General features: G+C 51.2%; 2 protein-coding genes across 4 annotated transcripts in view; both read right to left on the reverse strand.

Annotated features, from left to right (window-relative positions):
- Positions 503 to 20,991, reverse strand: RSPH6A (radial spoke head 6 homolog A). 2 transcript variants are annotated; one of them, XM_021094593.1, is made up of 6 exons: positions 20,247 to 20,991; positions 16,897 to 17,134; positions 9,729 to 10,493; positions 8,299 to 8,443; positions 7,519 to 7,636; positions 503 to 1,957 (listed from the first exon to the last, which is right to left on the reverse strand). In XM_021094593.1, the coding sequence occupies exons 1-6, from the start codon at positions 20,918 to 20,920 to the stop codon at positions 1,720 to 1,722; spliced, it is 2,178 nt and encodes a 725-aa protein (XP_020950252.1). In that variant the 5' UTR covers positions 20,921 to 20,991; the 3' UTR covers positions 503 to 1,719. The 2 variants fall into 2 exon arrangements, with proteins under 2 accessions (XP_020950252.1, XP_020950253.1); XM_021094594.1 differs by lacking the exon at positions 7,519 to 7,636.
- Positions 17,388 to 21,573, reverse strand: part of SYMPK (symplekin) — a 44,803-nt gene continuing 40,617 nt past the window's right edge. The window contains exon 27 of one of the 2 annotated variants that reach the window (XM_005664608.3): positions 17,388 to 21,482. In XM_005664608.3, the coding sequence (XP_005664665.2) occupies positions 21,348 to 21,482 (135 nt within the window). In that variant the 3' untranslated portion in view covers positions 17,388 to 21,347. The remainder of the gene's footprint in view (positions 21,483 to 21,573) is intronic. The other variant, XM_021094592.1, reaches the window with a different exon arrangement.

Genomic DNA, 21,573 nt, shown 5'->3' on the forward strand with positions numbered 1-21,573 from the left:
CCTCTTGACCTCCAGTGTTTCCCACTGACAACTTAAAGTCCACGATATGTCAGCGTCTCCAACCATTCCTCCCCTTCTTTGCTGATCCCCAAAATCCCTTTGATCTCTAATGTCTCCATAAAATGCCAAGGACTTCATCGAACCCACTGCTGATTAATACTAACACCAAATATTTCCACATTTCCCACCAACATTCTACATAACTCCATGACTTCACTATCTTCAACTATCTCATTGGCGGAGTTCGCGTCGTGGTTCAGCGGAAACGAATCTGACTAGCATCCATGAGGACGCAGTTCTGATCTCTGGCCTCGCTCAGTGGGTTAAGGATCCAGCGTTGCCTTGAGCTGTGCGGTAGGTCGCAGAAGCGGCTCGGATCCAACATTGCTGTGGCTGTGGCTTAGGCCAGTGGCTACAGCTCCGATTTGACCTCTAGCCTGAGAAGCTCCATATCCTGAGAGTGCAGCCCTACAAAAACCAAAAAAAAAAAAAAAAAAACCAACTCATTTGGTCCTCCAACACCCACCAAAATTTTATTGATCTTTGAAATGCCCCCAGTGATCCGCTAGCAAACCCCAAATCTCTTCCTGATCTCACCCTGCTGATGCCACCCTGTCTGAATCACAGATCTTCCTCTACCCATTTATTCAGTCACCTCCCAGATTTCTCACCAGAATGTCTCAGGAGCATCTCACACTCAACCATTCCTGCAATAAAATTGACATCTAACTCCAAATTCTGTCTCTCTTCTGTCTCCCCGTCTTAGGGTTGGCACTGCTATCCCCTCCAGTCACCCAGGTTGCAGACCTTGGTGTCTCCTTAGATTTCTGCCATTTCCGATCACTCCTGGATCCCAGTCCCCAAGTCTTCTGCATTCTGTCACTTGAATTCCTCTTTTCCAGTCCATTCCTCTTCACGGTCCTGGTCTAAACTCCTCCTCTCCTGCTTGGGCACTCCCTGCATCAGCCTTGTTGCTGCTCTCTCACTGACTCCTCACGCCATGTTCCAAAAATGAGGTTTGAGAATCTTGGGAGTTCTCTTGTGGCACAACAAGGGTTTAAGGATCCAGCATTGTCACTGCAGCAGCTCAGATTGCTGCTTTGATGCAGGTTCCATCCCTGTCCCAGGATCTTCCGAATGCCCCATGTGCAGCCAACAAAAAACAAAGAAAATCTACCCCAACACATCACGTCTCTCACTCTGGCGCTTGGGTCTTTGCACACCCTATTCTCTCTGCTTGGAATTCCCTACCCACTGTTTATTTATGAACCAGCTCAGGAGCTCTCTCAGTCCTCTAGGCTCCCCATTTGGGTTGTCATTGCCTGGAGATGTGTCTGTCTCTCCTGTGTGAGCCCCCAGAAACCAGATCTGGGGCTGCTTGCTTGCTACTGTGTCCTCAATGCAGGGCTGGGCTGACAGGAGGCACTTCAGTAGTTGTTTGATGACCAGATGAACGAATAAATGAACAGATAGGCGAGACTATACAAGGCGAAGTCTGTGTTCCCAGCAAAGGGCCACAGTCCTGACTTGGAAGCGGTGAACAAATGAGGGATGGACTCGGCCAGAATGCACTGGGGAAATTTTATTCAGAGCAGCTGCCACCCTCTTCTACCCCTGCCCTCTATGGACAGAAAGCAAGCCAACACTGAAAAAACAAGCTGGAACTATGCATAAGGGAAAACCTGCTATCACCTGCTTGAAGAAGGGGGCTATGGGCTCTCAGTCATCTGGGTCCTCATCCTCATCTTCCTCTTCATCCTCCTCCTCTTCCTCTGCGGCCACCAGGGCCTGTTCCTGGGCAGCCTTAAGGGCCTGTTCCTCCTCCACTGTGGGGTCACTCATCTCCATGATCTCCGGGCCGCTGGGGTACTCATGCTGAATGGGGGCTGGCAGGGCTGGGTTGAAGTTCTCCGGACTGTATTTGTGGCCCCAGCCAATGTAGATGTTCTCAAACTTCCTGGAGGGGCAGAGAGATGCTCAGAAATTCACCCTCAATACCCCAGCCTGGACTTTTGTTAAAGGCGGAATCCATTGTAGGCACAGAATGACTGCAAAGCTGTGGGTGGCAGAGTGAAGTGTGCCGACCAGGTTTCCCTGTTCATTTGTCTTTTTCTTTTTTTTTTTTTTTTTTTTTTTTGGTGTTTTTGCTATTTCTTTGGGCTGCTTCCGCGGCATGTGGAGGTTCCCAGGCTAGGGGTCGAATCGGAGCTGTAGCCACAGGCCTACACCACAGCCACAGCAACGCGGGATCCGAACCGCGTCTGCAACCTACACCACAGCTCATGGCAACGCCGGATCCTTAACCCACTGAGCAAGGGCAGGGACCGAACCCACAACCTCATGGTTCCTAGTCGGATTCGTTAACCACTGCGCCACGACGGGAACTCCCATTTGTCTTTTTCAATATTTACTGGCACCTGCTACGTGCTGGGTTGTGTCCAGAGCTGCACTAACAGCACATGTAAATGTTGAGCACTTAAAATGTGGCTGGTGAGTAGTTCCCATCATGGCTCGGTGGTTAAGGAATCTGACTAGGAACCATGAGGTTGCGGATTTGATCCCTGGCCTTGCTCAGTGGGTTAAGGATCCAGCGTTGCTGTGAGCTGTGGTGTAGGTCGCAGATGCAGCTCGGATCTGGTGTGGCTGTGGCTGTGGCATAGGCCAGCAGCTACAGCTTTGATTTGACCCCTAGCCTGGGAACCTCCATATGCTGCAGGAAGCAGTCCTAGAAAAGGCAAAAAGACACACACACATACACACAAAAATGTGGCTGGTGAGACTGAAGAACTGAACTTCTAACTTTTTTATTTCTTTTTTAGGGCCGTAGCACCCTCGGCATATGGAGGTTCCCAGGCTAGGGGTCAAATCGGAGCTGCAGCTGCCGATCTACACCACAGCCACCGAAACTCGGGGTCTGAGCCGCGTCTGCGACCTACAGCACAGCTCACAGCAACGCCAGATCCCGGGCCCTGTGAACGAGGCTAGGGATCAAATCCCCATCCTCATGGATACTAGTTGGGTTCATAACCAACTGAGCCATAACAGGAACTCCCTGGATTTCTAACTTTATTTAATTTTCAAATTTCACTCGTGTTTCTTCTTTGTCTCATTGATTATTTAGGAGCATGTTCTATATACCTGTGAATTTCCCAAATTTCCTTCAGTTACTGATTTCTAGTTTCATTCCAGTGTGGTCAGAGAACATATTTTATTCGATCAAGCCTTTTAAATTTATTGAGACTTGATTTACGGCCTAACATTTGGTCTATCCTGGGCAATACTCCATGTGCACTTGAAAAGAATGTGTGTTCTTCTGTTGTGTGGTGGAATGGATTTTACTCAATTTTATCTAAGCTTTTTGTGTGTGTGTGTGTGTGTGTGTGTGTGTGTTTAGGGCCACACCTGAGGCATATGGAGGTTCCCAGGCTAGGGGTCGAATCGGAATGTAGTCGCTGGCCTACGCCACAGCCGAAGCAATGCCAGATCCGAATCTCATCTGTTACCTATGCCACAGCTTGTGGCAATGCCAGGTACTTAACCCATTGAGCAAGGCCAGGGATCAAACCTTCGTCCTCATGGATGCTAGTCAGATTCATTTGTGCTGAGCCATGATGGAAACTCCTAATTTTATTTAAGTTTGAGCAATAAAACGGATACTTCATTTGTTGCAAAACATCTAAGTATGTCTGTGACAACCTAGATATATGAATCTACTTTGTCAACTGTAAATGTTGTGAAATCTGAATATGGGTCGAGTATTTCCGATGAAAATTTAGCACCCAAGTTGAGATGCACTGTAAGTGTAAACTTCAACCCAGATTTTGAAGACTTAGTATGAAAAAAATGTAAACTAGCTCATTAATAATTTTCACATTATTGGAATTCCCGTTGTGGTACAACAGAAACGAATCCAACTAGCATCTGTGAGGATGTGGATTCCATCCCTGGCCTTGCTCAGTGGGTTAGGGATCTGGTGTTGCCCTGAGCTGTGGTGTAGGTCAGAGATGCAGCTCAGATCTGGTGTGGCTGTGGCTGTGTCTGTGGCTGTGGCTGTGGCTGTGGCTGGCAGCTGTAGCTTCGATTCCACACCTAGCCTGGGAACTTCCATATGCCACAGGTGTAGACCTAAAAAAAAATTGTTAAAATGAATTTTGCCTGTTTATTTTTATTTCTTAAATGTGGATACTAGAAAATTTCAAATGACATATGTGGCTCATATTTTATTTACATTAGCCATGACTGGGGACCTAGCTGGGAACAAATTAGACAGATCCTTACATGGTGCCTCCATTCTAGAGAGAGGAGACATAATAAACAAGGACATAATTGGTTGGGTTCCAGTCCCACCCATTCACCTCTCCCCAGAATTTTAATGGGAGAAGGAAAGAGGAGTAAATAGAAGAAAAGAGGGACCAGAGAGACAGGGAGAGGGGCAGAGAGGAGAGAAGAGAAAGAGAGAGCGATGGAGTCTGCCATGTGGAGCAGCTGGATTTGACCTTATTTTCACAGCCTTGCTCTTCTCTTGAGACTCGATTTCCCCAGATCTTCCTCAGAGCCTTCAAATACACTGCCTCCTTGGAAGCCCCCAACCTCTGCCCACCCAGCACCCAGGAGCCAGCAGCCTCCCCAGGAAGTTGCCGTGGCTAAGAAAAGAGAATCTTGGGCTCCAATCCACACCCCAGGCAACCAGAACCCACGCTTTGACTAGATCCCCGAGCGAGTCCTATCTAGTCACAGTTTGGGAGCCTCTGGTCTAGAATGTTCTTTTATTTATTTATTTTTGTCTTTTCTAGTGCCACATCCTTGGCATATGGAGGTTTCTAGGCTAGGGGTCTAATCAGAGCTGTAGCCACTGGCCTACACCACAGCCACAACAACGCAGGATCCGAGCCACATCTATGACCTACACCACAGTTCAGGGCAATGCTGGGTCCTTAACCCACTGAGCAAGGCCAGGGATTGAACCTGCAACCTCATGGTTCCTAGTCAGATTCGTTAACCACTGAGCCATGATGGGAAATCCCTAGAATGCTCTTCTGCCAGATTTTCCCCCCAGTTCTTTCTTTCTCCAAAGATTTCAGATCAAGGCTGCTTTTCCCAGGAATTCTTTTTTTGTTTTTTGTTTGTTTGTTTGTTTTTGTTTTGCTTTTTAGGGCCACACATGTGGCATATGGAAGTTCCCAGGCTAGGGGTCAAATCTGAGCTGTAGTTGCAGGCCTACATCACAGCCACAGCAACACAGGATCCAAACCGCATCTACAAACTACGCTACAGTTCGTGGCAATGCCAGATCCTTAGTGCACTGAGAGAGGGATTGAACCCACAACCTTATGGTTCCTAGTAGGATTCATTTCCACTGGGCCACAACAGGAACTCCCCTCCCAGGAATTCTTCCTTGATCCCCTCAAGACATGACAATTATTAGCTGTTATTTGTTCCTCCTCTCTCCCTAGTTATATTTCTTTTCATTTCTAACAGGGCATGTGGCAGGGGCTGTTGAGGGTGGGGGTGGGAGGTGCTTAAGAAGGTGAGGAAGGATGAGGCTGCTGTACAATTAATAGCTACGCTTCCTCGGCCTGAACCCAGGGCAGGATCCACACCTCCCTTTTCAACAAGGTGCCTGGGGCCAGCTGACAAACAATGACATTCAAGGCTGTTATAAAGATGGAGTTCTTGTCCTGGCTCAATGGAAAGGAAACCAAGCTAGTATCCATGAGGATGAGGGTTCCATCCCTGGCCTTGCTCCGTGGACTAAGGATCTGCTGTTGCCCTGAGCTGTAGTGTAGTTCGAAGCCCAAGCTCAGATCCCCGGTTGCTATGGCTATGGTGTAGACCAGCAGCTTCAGCTCGGATTCAACCCCTAGCCTGGGAACTTCCATATGTCTCAGGTACAGCCCTAAAAAGACCAAAAAAAAAAAAAGGCTTTTATAAAGAAAAAAGTGACTTGGGTGGTGGATAGGAAGGCAGCTGGGGGGTGGAGGCTGGATGAGTGAGTGGAGCTCCAAGTTTGGATATTTTGCTTTCAGAGGAATGTTGACAAATTAGGTAGGGTGTGGCCAGAAGAAGGGCGCTGGCAAAATGGAGCATGCCTCCTCCATGCTTCTGCAAGTGTAAAAAATTGCCAAGAATGTGGTTAAATGATCATGATTACACATGAATCAAAGCAGCGAATCATAGTAGCAAATAACAGTACAGCTTCATCATTGACGTGGAAAAGGAAAAACTATGACAAGTCGTGGTGCCATCTGGTGGGCAGAGCTGGTAAGTGCATGCCCCACACCGCAGGCTGCGCTCTCCACTTAGTGGCTGAGCGGAGAAACTGCCGCGTGCCTGGCGAGAGGCTGAGGAACTTGTCCAGAGTGTGTAACTGAGGGCGGGATGGTGTGGGGGTGACTTCAGCCTGTTGATCCTTTGGGTGCAACTGGTAGGGGATTCTGGTGGGACACATACTGCCCACAGCGTGAAGACCATTCAAACTGAAAGAACTGTCCAGGGAGCCCAGGAAAGGAGTTAGCATCCCCCGAGATGGAGACTGCCCCTACAAGTGCCACCCCCAAGGGGACGTCTGAGTTCTGTCTGGCTCCATGCCTCATACAGCAGGAAAGCTTGGGCCAGTGGGCCAGATATTCAGGTTGGAATCCTGCACTTGCAGTGTGGCTCTGAGTCAGTGAGTCAGTTCCTCTGCCTTTCTTTTTTCTTTTTTTTTTTTTTTTTTTTTTTTTTTTTTTTTTTTTTTTTTTTTTTTTTGCTTTCTAGGGCCGCACCCGCAGCATATGATGGTTCCCAGGCTAGGGGTCGAATCGGAGCTACAGCTGCTGGCCTACACCACAGCCACAGCAACGGCAGATCCGAACCATGTCTGTGACGTACACCACAGCTCACGGCAACACCAGATCCTTAACCCACTGAGCGAGGCCAGGGACCTCATGGTTCCTAGTCAGATTTGTTAACCACTGAGCCACAACGGGAACTCCCTCCTTCCTCTTTCTTTTCTTTTCTTTTTCTTTTTTCTTTTTTCTTTTTTTTTTTTGTCTTTTTGCTATTTCTTGGGCCGCTCCCGCGGCATATGGAGATTCCCAGGCTAGGGGTCTAATTGGAGCCATAGCCACCAGCCTACACCAGAGCCACAGCAATGCGTGATCCAAGCCGCGTCTGCAACCTACACCACAGCTCACGGCAACGCCGGATCGTTAACCCACTGAGCAACGGCAGGGACCGAACCCACAACCTCAGGGTTCCTAGTCGGATTCGTTAACCACTGCGCCACGATGGGAACTCCCCTTCTTCCTCTTTCTGACCCTCCATTCTTTCATGCAAGGGGCTCACGGCCTCTTAGTCAGGACTTTCTCCTTTTAGCCTTAGTGGGACCCCTGGGAGCTGAGTGAGGAGGTCAACCCCTGGACACTTTCTTAACGGAGTCTTCCAGTCTCAGCCCACCCTAGTGAGCTGCCCCATCCGGCCTGGCTCTGATGAAGTTGTAGGGGAGCCCCCCACTGGGAGGGACTAGGAAAGACCTACTTGCCACTGGCATAGGCATAGGCCCCAGGCCAGAGATTGGAGCGCACCACGGCCACGGAATACTGTGGGCTGAGGCTGCAGGACAGGCGGGCGGTCCAGGGTGACATGTGCATGATTTCTGTGGGGAGCAAAGAGCACCAGGGAGGTCAGAGACTAGGCTGCAGCTCCTCATGCAGAGGCAGAGAGAAGGAAGGAGGACAAAGAAGGGCATGAAGGGAACTGTGGGAATGAACAGCACTGGCTTCAGTGTTTGAACCCTGGCTCCGACCGCTCTCTTGCCAGGTGACCTTAGGAAGCCACCTCACCTGTCTGAGCCTCAGTGACCCCTCCCAGGAAATGGAGACACTTATCTCACCTCCCTTGCAAGGTGGCACTGAGCCTTGAGGGCCCCCGACACCCCCAGACTCCCTCTGGGTCGGCCATTGGTTTGGACCAGGGGTCAGAGGACAGGGCAAGACTCTGGGTCCACATCCAGACTCTGTCTCCTCGCCCACTCTCAGACTCTCTCTTCCTTTGTCCAGGCGCCTGAAGTCTCAACCGCAGGAAATTCCTGCCCAGCCTTGGAAAATCCAGCTCATGTCCTTCCTCCTCTGGGGAGGCCTCCCAAACCCTCTCTCTCTCTCCCCCAAAGCCCACATTGCCACGCGCCAGATGGGATGCCCATTCTCTAGATGAGAATACAACTGAGGCTCAGAGAGGTGCCCCCCCAGTCTCACTGCTCCCCCTACCTTCCTCCCAGTCTCCACCAGAGCTGGCAGTGTATGAGGCGAGGATGCCTACCTGCATCTTCTGAGAGCGGCGTCAGCAGCGGGGGCCCGACCTCCTGCTCCACCTCCTCTCTCCCCTCATCGGCCTTCTCTTCCTCCTCTCCCAGCTCCTCCTCCTCCTCCGTCTTCTGCAAAGGGTTCACCCAAGTGCAGCGGCCCTGGAGGTAGGGAGGAGGTCAGATGTCACCCGCAGGGGACAGTGCCCAGCCTGCCTGCTGGGAGGAGGCAAAGAGCCAGGCAGGACACCGGGGACTGGTCCTGTTCTCAGGGACCTGGGTATAGGTGGAAGGACAGGGTTTGTATGCAGGTAAGAGGTGGGAGCGAATGGAAGGAGAAAGCTGTAGCAAGGAGATGGGGGATTCCTGGCTCTGGCTCTGTGGCCTCCATCTCTGCATCCATTTCTCTGTTCACTTGGTGTATATTTAAGGAGCTCCTACTATATACAGGCACTGCTCTAGGTGCTGGGACTATGAACTTGAGAAAAGACAACCCCCACATCTCTGCCCTTGTGGAGCTGACATTTGGATAAGCTCCCCTGTTGCTCATATGTGAAATGGGGTGTCATGGGTGCCTCTCTCGTTGGGTCGTTGTTGGGTTACATGAGGTACTAAAGAGTTGATAAATGTTTGACTTTTTTTTTTTTTTTTTTTGGTTGCACCCCTGCAGCATGTATAAGTTCCCTGTGCCAGGGATTAAACCATCCCACCATTGCAGTGACCCAAGCCACAGCAGTGACAATGCTGCATCCTTTAACTGCGAGGCCACCAGGGAACTCCAATAAATGTTGAATGAATGACCTAAGTGCACAGCATATAGCAGACTTCAGTTTCAGTAACTATGAAATAGGGATGATAATTGTACTAATCTCAAAAGGAGTTATTTCAGTAAAACATTGTGGGAGTTCCCTGGTGTCCCAGTGGTTAAGGATCCAAGCAGTTGAGGTAACTCCACATGCCATGGGTGTGGCCAAAAAAAATTGTGAATCCCGTTGTGGCGCAGCAGAAACAAATCCAACTAGGAGCCACAAGGTTGTGGGTTCAATCCCTGGCCTTGCTCAGTGGGTTAAGGATCTGGCATTGCTATGAGCTGTGGTGTAGGTCACAGATATGGACTGCTCAGATCCCATGTTGCTGTGGCTGTGGTTGCTGGCAGCTGGAGCTCCGATTCAACCCCTAGCCTGGGAACCTCCATATGCCTGGGGTGCAGCTTAAAAAAAAAAGTTGTGGAGTCAATCAATGTTTATTGGATAAACGAATGAATAAAAAGTTCCTGGCACACAGAAGGTGCTTCCTTAAATTAATACATAAATGTATGTAAAGTTCAGACCCATTAAACTTGCAGTAAATGCAGGTCCACACTGTCTCATCCACTGAGGGCGATGCCTAGCGAGCAGGTGCCTGATACCGTTATTTCCGAGTCGCCCTGGCTCGGTCCGGTCCTCACCTGCGGCAGGATGTGCTGGGTGTGGTGCACCCAGTTGGCCATGGAGTCCACAAGCTCGAGAACCGGGATGCCCTCAAAGTCCGGGTTCTCCTCGTAGGAGTCGCGCCCGGCACCGCCCTCCTCCTCCTCGTCGCCCTCCTCCTCGCCAAACTGGTAGAAGCCGAGGGGACTGATGTGTGTGGCGGCGGAGATGCGGGCGATCTGGGCCCGCAGGTAGTTGGCCTCGTTGCCCGGGAAGGGCGGGTAGCTGACGACGGGCGCATCCAGGCGGCCAGTGAAGAACTTCCTGATCTTGCGGGCCTGCACGATCTGAATGGGCGTCACGTGGGGCAGCCGCACCCACGGCCGGCCCGGCTCGTTGCACACGAAATACAGGTACTTGTTGGCGCCCGAGCGGCTCTCCTCCTTGGGGATGACGGGTGGCGGCTTCCACGTGGACTTGGGGATAAGGTCCGAGACCTTCTCCTCATCCTCCTCGCCCTCCTCCTCCGCGTGCGCCTCCAGGACCTCGCCGCCCTCCATCAGCTCCTCCACTTCCTCCTCTTCGCCCTCCTCCTCGCCCTCCCGGAACTCCACCTCGGCCACCAGGTAGCTGCGACTGAGCCCCAGGATCTTGCCCCAGAAGCGGCAGCTATGGATGGGCTGCTGCTCCACCAGCTGCTTCAGGGCCATGAAGATGCGGAAACTCTCGTCGGAGCTCAGGCCCACGCCCGCCTGTTCGAAGTAGAAGGCCTTCTCCATGATGTTGGGCACCGCGGTGTCGGCCTGCGGTGGGGGTGGGGGGAGGCAGAGGGAAGAAGCCTGAAGCCCTGCGCTCCAGCCTGACTCTTCCAGAGCCCAGCGGGTTAAAGGAGTGTATAACCTAGTTCCGCACACAACTACTTCTGGCCAGTGAGATGCAGGGCTAAGTGTGCAAAAAAAAAAAAAAAAAGGATGATGCCTAGGAGTTCCCTGGTGGCTCAGTAGGTTAAGGATCTGGTGTTGTCACTGCTGTGGCTTAGTTCCCTGCTGTGGCGCTGGTTCAACCCCTGGCCTGGGAACTTCCACAGGTGCTATGGGTGTGCCCCCCCCAAAAAAGAGATGATACTTAAATTATACCAGTTGATGTAAACGACTTGGGGGCAGACATACTGAGGTTTTTCCTACATTACCATTTTAAAAAAGCCCCATTTGTGAAAAGCCCCAACAGTGTTAAAAGGAACAGTTATTGCATCTTCTTCCTATGCCTGCTAGACTGTTTTGTTATTCACAAATGTTTGAAGTCCCTCTCCACAGCAGGATTATACATTCCCATTCCATGCCTACTGCATTCAGGACTGGCCATGTCACTTGTCCAACCACCTGAAATGGCAGTGAAAGGGCCGTGGGTCATACCCAGGTGGTAGCTAGCTGTAAGAACCCACCCATGGGGTTTCCTATGCCCTCTCTCTCTCTCTTTTTTTTTTTTTAGGGCCACGCCTGCTGTATATGGAAGTTCCCAGGCTAGGGGTTGAATGGAGCTGCAACTGGCAGCCTATGCCACAGCAACGCAGGATCCAAGTGGAGTCTGGGAGCTACAGTGCAGCTCATAGCAGTGCTGGATGCTTAACCCACTGAGCGAGGCCAGGGATTGAATCTGTGTCCTCATGGATGCTCGTCAGATTCCTTAATCACCGAACCACGACGAGAACTCCTCCTATGCCCTCTTTTTCCTGCTTTGCCACTATGGAAGCCTGTGGAACAGGGGCACGTCCTTTACTCTCCACATCAAGTGGCTGAAGCTCTCTCTCTCTCTCTCTTTTTTCTTGTCTTTTTGTCTTTTTGTCATTTCTAGGGCTGCTTCTGCAGCATATGGAGGTTCCCAGGCTAGGGGTCTAATCGGAGCTGTAGCCGCCGGCCTACACCAGAGCCACAGCAACCCTGGATCTGAGACACGTCTGCAACCTACACCACAGCTCAGGGCAATGCTGGATCCTTAACCCACTGAGCGAGGCCAGGGATGGAACCCGAAACCTCATGGTTCCTAGTCGGATTCCTTAACCACTGAGCCACGACAGGTATTCTGAGCCAAGCTCTCTTGCCAAGCCTGGATGGGCAAGTAGTGTGAGCAAGAAATAAGCTGTGTGGTATTAAGCCATTAAGATTGTTGGGCTGGGAGTTCCCGTCGTGGCACAGTGGTTAACGTATCCGACTAGGAACCATGAGGTTGCGGGTTTGGTCCCTGCCCTTGCTCAGTGGGTTAACGATCCGGCGTTGCCGTGAGCTGTGGTGTAGGTTGCAGAAGCGGCTCGGATCCCGCGTTGCTGTGGCTCTGGCGTAGGCCGGTGGCTACAGCTCCGATTGGACCCCTGGCCTGGGAACCTCCATATGCCGTGGGAGCGGCCCAAGAAATAGCAACAACAACAACAACAACAACAACAACAACAAAGACAAAAGACAAAAAAAAAAAAAGAAAAAAGATTGTTGGGCTGTTATCTCAGCTCAACATGACACAACCTGACTAATACTCTATAGGAGGAGAATCATTATTTTGAAAGTGATTCTGGGGAGGTGAGAAGGAGTGGGATGGACTGGGAGTATGGGATTAGTAGATACAAACCATTACATTTAGAGTGGATAAGCAATGAGGTCCTACTGTACAGCACAGGGACTGATATCCAGTTTCTTGGGATAGAGCATGATGGAAGATAATATAAGAAAGGGAATGTGTGTGTGTGTGTGTGTGTGTGTGTGTGTGTGTGTGTGTGTGTGTGTGTAGGTGCGTATGTGTGTGTGTGTGTGTGTGTGTGTGTGTGTGTATCTGGGTCACTTTGCAGTACAGCAGAAATTGGCACAAGATTGTAAATCAACTATATTTTAATCATTAAAATAAGAAGAAAGATCTCAAACACAATGCAAAAGCCTCTTTGCTTAATTGATGTTGACAGCAGCAACTCAGGGGGACAGAGTCAAAACTTAAGCCTCAAACTCCCCACGCTGCCCGCAGGGAAGATACAGGAATGAGCATAGGAAGCTCTCTTTAGGGTGTGTGCCTGGCCCACAAGAATGGAAATGTCTGGAAATGCCTCCCATCAAGCTGGTAATGGAGTGACCCCACCAACTGTGATTAAATGATATCGCCCTGTCCTCTGGCCACTGCTGATTGGAGCAAGCAAGGACAACAGCCCCGAAATGGCAGATCAGACTCTCCTTCTCTCCCTCTGCAATTTGTAACTGGGTGGAGAGAAAGCACAGCTGGCATCCTCCTGCCTAGAAATTAGTTCGGGGGATGGCAGGGTTTGAACTCAGGTTGGTCTGGCTCCACAGGCCACATTCTTAGCCCCTACTCCATAACTCCTCTATTAACTGTGGCCAGAATCTTCCTTCCTCTTTCATTCTCCCAGGTTCCAGGAAGAGCCTATCTATGATCTTGGAGAAAAGATTTCCTAGTAGCAACTGGATGGATTTTTAAAAATAAATAAATTCAGGAGCTGTGGGGGCAGCTGTACACAAGAAGAGGTAGGGGAGGAGAGAGCCACAGGGGTGAGATATGGGCACTGGGATCCCTGAATACCAGCTTAGCCTGGAGCCCAGCCACATCCCTCCCCTTGGATTTGATGGGGTCGGCACTGTCAGCCCACTGCGCTGGCTCCATCCTCAACCCCCTTCTCTACTGCTTGCCTTTCTCCAGGCTGGAGAAGCCCCACTGTCACTTTCCCATCCTCCCTTGCAGCCAGGGATGGTCATGTGACCCAATCCAGCCAACAAGACACAAGCAGAGGTTTCCTTTTCTTTTTTTTTGGGGGGGGGTCTTTTCTAGGGCCACACCTGTGGCATATGGAGGTTCCCAGGCTAGGGATCTCATTGGAGCTGTAGCCGCCGGCCTACACCACAGCCACAGCAATGCGTGATCCGATCCAAGTTGCGTCTGTGACCTACACCACAGCTCACGGCAATGCCGGATCCTTAACCCACTGAGCGAGGCCAGGGATCAAACCTGCAAGCTCATGGTTCCTAGTTGGATTCGTTAACCACTGAGCCACGATGGGAACTCCGAAGCGGAGGTTTTCTGAGGGGCTCTTGGGAAACTTGGTCCCTGATTTAAGAAAAAAGTGACAAAGAAGAGTTCTCTTGTGGTGCAGTGGGTTAAGGATCCGACATTGTCACTACAGCAGTTTGTGGTATGGGTTCAAACCCTGGCCTGGGAACTTCCACATGCTGCTGGTGAAGAAGGGCCCCCCCCAAATAGTGAGAGACACATAGGGGAGAGGCCCTTCTCCCTGTGGGCACATGATGTCTGAGACTGTAGCAGCTAGTTTTCAAATATTAAGTGACATACTCAAAGACCAAATGTCAACACAATGAACTCACAGAGATGCTGCCCCAACTTTACCCACTCTTGGCAAATTGAAGTGACGAAATAAAAAAATGAAATGTTTTGCTGAAATGCCTGGGCCTTTCTTTTTTTTTTTTTTTAAAGGGTTGCACCCGAGGCATATGGAGGTTCCCATGCCAGGGAATCCAAGGGGTTGAATCCAAGCCGAGTCTGCGATCTACAACACATCTGGTGGCAACACCAGATCCTTAACCCACTGAGCGAGGCCAGGGATTGAACCTGTGTCCTCATTGATACTAGTCAGATTTGTTTCCACTGAGCCTCGATGGGACCTCCCTGGGCCATTTTAATCAAGCACATGCAGCCAAAATTGAGCCTTATTGACTTCCTTGGCCAGAGATGGGATTTACATCCAGGTTACCATGATGCTGAAAACTGCTTTCTTGGTTTGGGGTCTGGAGAGGGTGGGAAGAAGACAACTCTCAGTGCCCCTTCACTGGGGAGCCACCTTGCCAGCCCTAGACTGCTTGCACTTATCAGGGGTGAGAAAACTTGTCTTTTCTAAGACACTGGTCTTCATTTCTGTGACATCAATTTCCTGTCTTAAAGTGATCTGTGTTGTCAAAAGAATACAGGAAGGTGTTAGTTTTTAGAACGTGATGCGCAAATCCCGAAGTTAGTTTAAAACTATAAATGTGAGGAGTTCCTGTTGTGGCTCAGCGGTAACGAACCCAACTAGTATCCATGAGGATGTAGGTTCCATCCATGACCCTACTCATTGGGTCAAGGCTCCAGCGTTGCCATAAGCTGTGGTGTCAGTCGCAGATGCAGCTCGGATCTGGCTTTGCTGTGGCTGTGGTGTAGGACGGTGGCTACAGCTCCGATGAGACCCCTAGCTTGGGAACGTCCATATGCTGCAGGCGTGGTCCTAAACAAACAAACAAACAAACAAAAAACTATAAATGTGAGAATAGTCAGGAACTTTTCAAAAGAGGTGCGGAGATGGGGAGTCTTATGCTACCAAACAGCCAAACGTGCTCTGCAGTGGTTGAACACAGCAAACAGGGGACCTAGAGCTGAAAGCCATCCACGGAGCAAGGCAAAAAACAGAGATTCCAAAGACCGACCAGAGTCCATACAGGTGTAAATAAATGGTAGAAGTGACATTTTCAAAGCAGAAGAAAGAAGGAATTTTTCCATAAATGCTGTTGGGGATCATGGAAGAAATAGAAAATGAGAGAAATGAGAGCCCTTCCTCCCCTCAGACTGAAAAATAAATGCAAGATGCTGAATCATAGATTTGAATCTCTTCCTAGAAATATGCACAGGCCACAAACACCCACAATTTTGCCCTTGCACAGACCTCGCATTAAAAACTCCAGCTTCGGAGTTCCCGTCGTGGCGCAGTGGTTAACGAATCCGACTAGGAACCATGAGGTCGCGGGTTCGGTCCCTGCCCTTGCTCAGTGGGTTAACGATCCGGCGTTGCCGTGAGCTGTGGTGTAGGTTGCAGACGCGGCTCGGATCCCGCGTTGCTGTGGCTCTGGTGTAGGCCAGTGGCTACAGCTCCGATTCAACCCCTAGCCTGGGAACTTCCATATGCCGCGGGAGCGGCCCAAGAAATAGCAACAACAACAACAACAAAAGACAAAAAAAAAACAAAACTCCAGCTTCAAGCTTTAAAGGGGTGGGGCCTCAAGGACTAGCTGTTGGAAGAGGGTGGAGCTTTCCTAAGGATTGAATTTCGGGGGGGCGGAGCCTCACAAGCTGTGGAGTTCTAAGGAGTGGAGCCTCTAGAGGCAGCGAACTAAGGAGGCTGGGCCACCAGGGACAAGGTTACGTGGCCTTGTGACCTGGGGGTGTAAGGGAAGAAGGGTGCAGTTCTAAGGGAGTAGGGCTTCTCAAAGAGAGGCTGCTAATCGGAAATTTAAAACCGTATTCTCAGATAAGACTGTTCTTCGTGCCTAAGTCTTGGATTCCTGCCTGTGCTCTGCTCACCCACAGACTTATTCCTTGGTCAGACGGCTGTCCCTGGTTCTCTCACTATCCCACCCCACTGTCACCAGAATTCTAGAATCTCAGAAGCACAAGACATGAGCACAGACCAATAGCATCTGCAGAGATGACAGAGGTTATGGCCCGGGCTTTGGAGGACATGGTTCTGCCTTCCTAGTCTCTTTTAGCTTGGAACCCTCTAAGTCCTTCCTCCACAAACAGGAATAATAAATGGCATTTGCCTTACAAGGTTGTTTCAGGGATGAAAATGTTCCTAAAGCTCTTAGCAGGAGGCCTAGGAGGGGTCCGAATTATCATACACAGAGAGTTCTCCACAAACATTTCCTGAACGAGTGCAAGAAAATTTCAGCCAAATTTTAAGCTGTCCAATGCTGGAATCAGAATCGTGGAATTAAAAACTCTGAGGATGGCAGAATGTTCATGAGTTACGGGTGCAAGAGTTCTTAGCCGGTCCTAACTTGCAAACGGGAAAACCTGGGGAGACGGGGCAAATTCAGTGTTGAGAGACTCCTGGAGGCAGGGAGTTTCATGGAAAACATCTGCAAAAGTTACTGGCAGGAGGGAGTAAGGGATAGTAGGGGAAGCCAGCCTCCACCTCCACCTGGCGCTGGAGTCGGTTTTCTACACAGCAGAGCTGACCCACCGTTCTTCTGCTTGGCTCTCCAGTGGCCTCAGGAGAAAGTCCACGCCCCTTAGCCTGGCGTTCAAGGCCCTCCGCGACCTGGCGCCTGCCCCACACGCTGGATTGAAATCGCAGGTGTTTCCGGGTGTGGCCCTGCGCGCCCTCACCTCCAGGCAGCAGCACGTGCCTAAGCCTGGGCCCTTTCCGCCGCGCGCCCTCCCCACTGGTTCACTCACCACCTCCTCCTCCATCTCCTGCTCGCCGCCCTCCCCGCCGCCGCTCCGGCTGAAGAGTGCCTTCTGCCTCTCGGCCATCTCATAGGTGGGCTGCATCTCGGGGTCGTCCCGAAGTGTGTCTAACTTGGAGTGGAACCACTCCCACTGCGTGGTGCGGCTCAGCGACTCCAGGAGGAACAAGGGGTCCTCCGGCCGCTGGTTCAGGATCCTGGTCAGCAGGTTCACCAGGTGCTCATACCTGCCTCAGGGAGAGGGAAGGTGGGAGGTGGAGGGTGTCACTCACTCAGCTTACTGAGCTGCGGCTTGTGTCTGGCTCTGAGCCTAGCGCTGGGGACTCAGTGGGGAAGAGGAAAGGTCCCTGCCCTGGGGGGTGATGGATGGGGAGCGGTATTAACCAAACGTGCACAATATATATGTTAGGCATGGTAATTCATATGGAGACAAAGAAAGCAGAGAATTGGAGCTGGGAAGGCCAGGGATAGGAGATGGTTTGCAATTTTACTTATTTTTATTTATTTTTGGCTGCACCTGCACCATAGAGAAGTTCCCAGGCCAGGGTTTGAACTCACACCACAGCAGTGACCTGAGCAGCTGTTACAATGCCAGAATCTTAACTTGCTGAGCCACCAGGGAACTCCCGGTTTGTCATTTTAAATGGGGAGGCCAGGGAGGGCCTCAATGAGGTGATTTTAAGCTGAGATCTGAATGATCTCATTTAGTGAGAAGGCATGCCAGCCAAATATTGGTCGGAAGATGTTTCAGGCAGAAGAAACAGCAGATGCATGGGCCTTGAGACATTTTGTGAATCTAACCTAATTTTGATGCCCAAACTCAAGGAAATTCGGAGAAAGGGAAATCCCATGTCAATCTCACTTAGAAATATAGGTGCTGAAATCCTAGACAAAATATTAGCAAATGGCATCCAGCATTCTCGAAAAGATGACACATCTTTGATTTTGACATCATCAAAAAGATGATTAAATTGGACTAAGAACAGGAATGTAAGGCTGGACTGACAGTAGAAAAATAGGGAAAAAAATGTAATTCATCACATTAACTTGTTAAAGGAGAAATGTAAGATCACCTAAAAGGTGCAGAGAGATTGATAACATTTAACACCCATTCGTGATTTTTAAAAATCTAGCAAACTAGGAACAGAAGGTAACATGTTCTCATATCATAAGGGTGGCTCCAGGTTATCTGCAGCACACACCAAACGTAATGGTAAAAGACCGAGTATGTCCCCTGAGACTGGGAATGAAGATGCCTTCTTTCACTGTGTCTGTGTCCTACTGTACCAGCCGTCCTTGCCAATGCAGTGTGACGTGAAAAAGAAAGAAAAGGTAAAAGCGGAGTTCCCGTTGTGGCTCAGTGGTTAACAAATCCGACTAGGAACCATCAGGTTGCAGGTTCGATCCCTGGCCTTACCCGATCCCTCGTTGCTGTGGCTCTGGCATAGGCCGGTGGCTACAGCTCTGATTGGACCCCCTAGCCTGGGAACCTCCATATGCTGTGGGAGCAGCCCAATAAAATGGCAAAAAGACAAAAAAAAAAAAAAGAAAAAAAGAAAGAAAGAAAAGGTAAAAGCCTTAAAAGAAAGGAGCAAAACTGCCCTGGTTTGCAGATGATACAGTTGAGAATGCAGCACAAAGGCCTTGAGTTGAGCATGTGCCTGGCATGCCGGAGGAACGAGGAGGAGGTCGGTGTGGATGGAGCAGAGGGAGGGACAGGGGTTGTGGGAGAACAGTGTCTTAATGGCTTCCATTCATGAGTCAGGGACCATGCTGGGCACTTGAGGGCAATGTTGGAGTCTCACAATCATACATCTGAGGCGCAATTATGCCCATTCCCCACATGAGGAAACTGTGGCTTGGAATAGTTGAGGTCATGAGGTCTCACAGTCTGGTAGCACAGCCAGGACTTAAAAACTTAGCTGGCCTGACTTCAAAGCACGTATGGCCTAACCCTCCCTGGCGCGCAAACCCTTTGGCAGCAGTCTTGGGTGTGGTGGGGGACATGGCTGAACTGGGAAGGGTAAGAAGTGAGACTTTCACCAGGGCTTTTCAGTAAGGGACCCTGAAGCTCCTCAGTGCTGGGTAATATTGGGGAAGAGCTGGATGTGAATTTCGACTAGATTCTAGGATCTGAGGTAGGAAGTGACTAGAGATAAAGTTTGGAGAGGGAGAAGAGGTTGAATTCTTGTTTTTTTTTTTTTTTTTTTTTGCTTTTTAGGGCCGCACCCAAGGCATATGGAAAGGTTCCCGGGCTAGGGGTTCAATCAGAGCTGTAGCGCTGGCCTGCACCAGAGCCACAGCAATGTGGGATCCAAGCCATGTCTGTTACCTATACCACAGTTCATGTCAACGCTTGATCCTTAACCCACTGAGCGAGGCCAGGGATCGAACCCAAAACCTCACTGTTTCCAGTTGGATTCGTTTCCGCTGCACCACGACGGAACTCTGGGGTTGAATTCTATAGGGCCTGTAAGAGAAGAATGAACCTTCTTCTCCTGAGGGCACTGGTGAGCCATGGCAGGCTCTGAGCACAGGAGGGATAGGGGTCAGTGTTTTGGTTCAGTGAGACCTGTTACTTCCCAAACTCATCTTCTCTCACACCCTCTTCCTCCCTTGGTTCCAGTCGCACCAGCCTCCTTGCTGTCCCTCAAACACAAGTTTTGAAGCCTTTATGCTCGCTGTGTTCCATACCCCAGACTCTTCCTCCAGTTACCTGCAAGGTGTGCTCCCTCACCACCCTCAGGCCCCTGATCAAATGTCATTATCTGCGAGAGGCCCTCCCTGACCTCACACCACGTAACCCGCTCGCCCTATCCTCAGTACTCTGCCTTGTTGCTCACCTTAGCTCTTATCATAACCTTATAATTTACTATATATAGTCTACTCGCCCACTACAGAGTCAGCGTCATGAGGATGTGATGGGGTGTCGAGAAGGGTGTTATGACTTCAGATAAGTGACCTTGGCAAACAGACAACAGGGCCTCAGGAGTCAAATCGCTTGTGCTGAAATCCTGGCTCTGTCACATCCTAGCTGTGTTATTTTGGATACAGGACCTAATTTCTCTCAATTTCCTCTCATGCAAAATGGGAATAGAAGATGCACTGATCTCAGCTGCGAGAACCAGATGTTGATGTGTGAAGTGGTGGCACAATGTCTGCTAAGTAAATGCTGGCTTTTAGTATTTACGGCCTGACTTCTAGTCTGAGTCAGATGCCTCCAGAGTAGTCGCTGGTTCTCCCCTTACTGAGGAGACCCCAGACCTGAGGAAGGGCCTTGGCTGGGGCCTCTCCCTACCTGGGTCCAATCCCCTCCCCACTCCAGGGCCCCACTCTCACAGGCTGAGGTCACATTTGATGCTGGTCTGCAGCAGGTAGGCCTTGGCGTTCTGCACAGCCAGCTCCCGAGGTTCCGGCTCAGGCGCCTCTATGTTGAAGGGCATGAATCCCAGCTCAGAGGGGGAGAACTGGAGGGCAGGGTCATCCCTGATGTAGGGCCCATGCTGGGCACCCTGGCTGAACTGCAGGTCTTCTCTCTGGTACATGGTGAACTGGCCCAAGAGGTCAGCCCGAGGCTCCTGATAGGCAGCCTCCACTTGCTGGAAGAGGCTGCCTTTGCCCTGACGTAGCTGCTGCAGCATTAGACTGGCGTTGTGAGCCCAGAGCCCGTCTTCACTCGGGTAAGTGCGGGGCTGTTCCTCGGAGGGGAAGCCCGTATTTGGGGAAAGGTACTCTACTTCGCCCAGCTGGGCTTCCTCAGCCTGGAACAAGGCGTTCTCATTTGGAGGCAGGCTGGCCCCTTGTGACCAGCCCTGGAGGTTCATCGGGTTCGACGGGATCTCCTGACTGCTGCGCAGGATCCGCGTGTCAAGCGGTATCTGCTGCACCTCATCTGAGGCTGAGGGCCTAGAGGGTTCCCGACTGCGTCGCCGCCGCTGCTCGGAGACCTGAGAATCCCGATGGCTGGAGCTTGGCTGGGGCGGGGGCTCGGGGTCGGGGGGTGGGTCCCCCATAGTTTAAACGGGACCGTGGACCTCTGGGAGGAAGGCCCGCAGCTAGGCCAGACCAGTCGCCCGCCGTATAGGTGTACCTCCGACCCTGACAGCCGCAGAGACGCCGGTTGCCAAGGAGGGAGGGGCGGGCGGTTACCAGGGGAGGGCGCGCGGGGAAGCGGGGCGAGGAGCGGCCCTCTGCGCAGGCGCAGTCCCAGGCCTGCGCGGCCTCCCTTCTTGCAGGAGGCTCCTGGGCGCGCCCACGAGCTGCTGCAGTCCCACAGCTGACCTGACGGCAGAGACAGGGCCTGCACCCATGCCCAAACCAGCGATCTTCCTTTTTTAATTTTTCGAGGCAAAGCCCGGCTGGCCAAGCCCCGCCCCGCCGCCCTTCCTGAGCTCCCAGTCCCACTCCCCCTCCCCCTCCCCACCAAGCCCTTCCCCTTGGTCAGCTGTTCCCCTTGGTCTCCGGTTCCCCGGCTTCCTCGGCGGCGGGGCTGGGGGTCTTAACGATGTCTTCTAGGGCAGGGGTGAGGGTCTGGGGGCTCCGCTCCTCCTTTGAAATCAATCCAATGGCGGCTTCCTAGTGACCGGAGAAGTGGGAGCTGGTCAAAGATGGCCTTACCCTTCCTGCCCCCTCCCCGCCTTGGGCACTCGGCACAGACACGTCAGCC

This window comes from Sus scrofa, chromosome 6 (genome assembly GCF_000003025.6).
Source record: "Sus scrofa isolate TJ Tabasco breed Duroc chromosome 6, Sscrofa11.1, whole genome shotgun sequence".
NCBI lineage: Eukaryota > Metazoa > Chordata > Mammalia > Artiodactyla > Suidae > Sus > Sus scrofa.

Bases quoted from the DNA above. Each gene is read 5' to 3' on its own strand.
- RSPH6A (XM_021094593.1), bottom strand. From the start codon at position 20,920: ATGGGGGACCCACCCCCCGACCCCGAGCCCCCGCCCCAGCCAAGCTCC. The intron at 10,494-16,896 runs GTGAGTGAACCA...CCCCCACCGCAG, and splicing joins AGGAGATGGAGGAGGAGGTG to GCCGACACCGCGGTGCCCAA. The intron at 1,958-7,518 runs GTAGGTCTTTCC...CTGCCCCTCCAG, and splicing joins TATGCCTATGCCAGTGGCAA to GAAGTTTGAGAACATCTACA.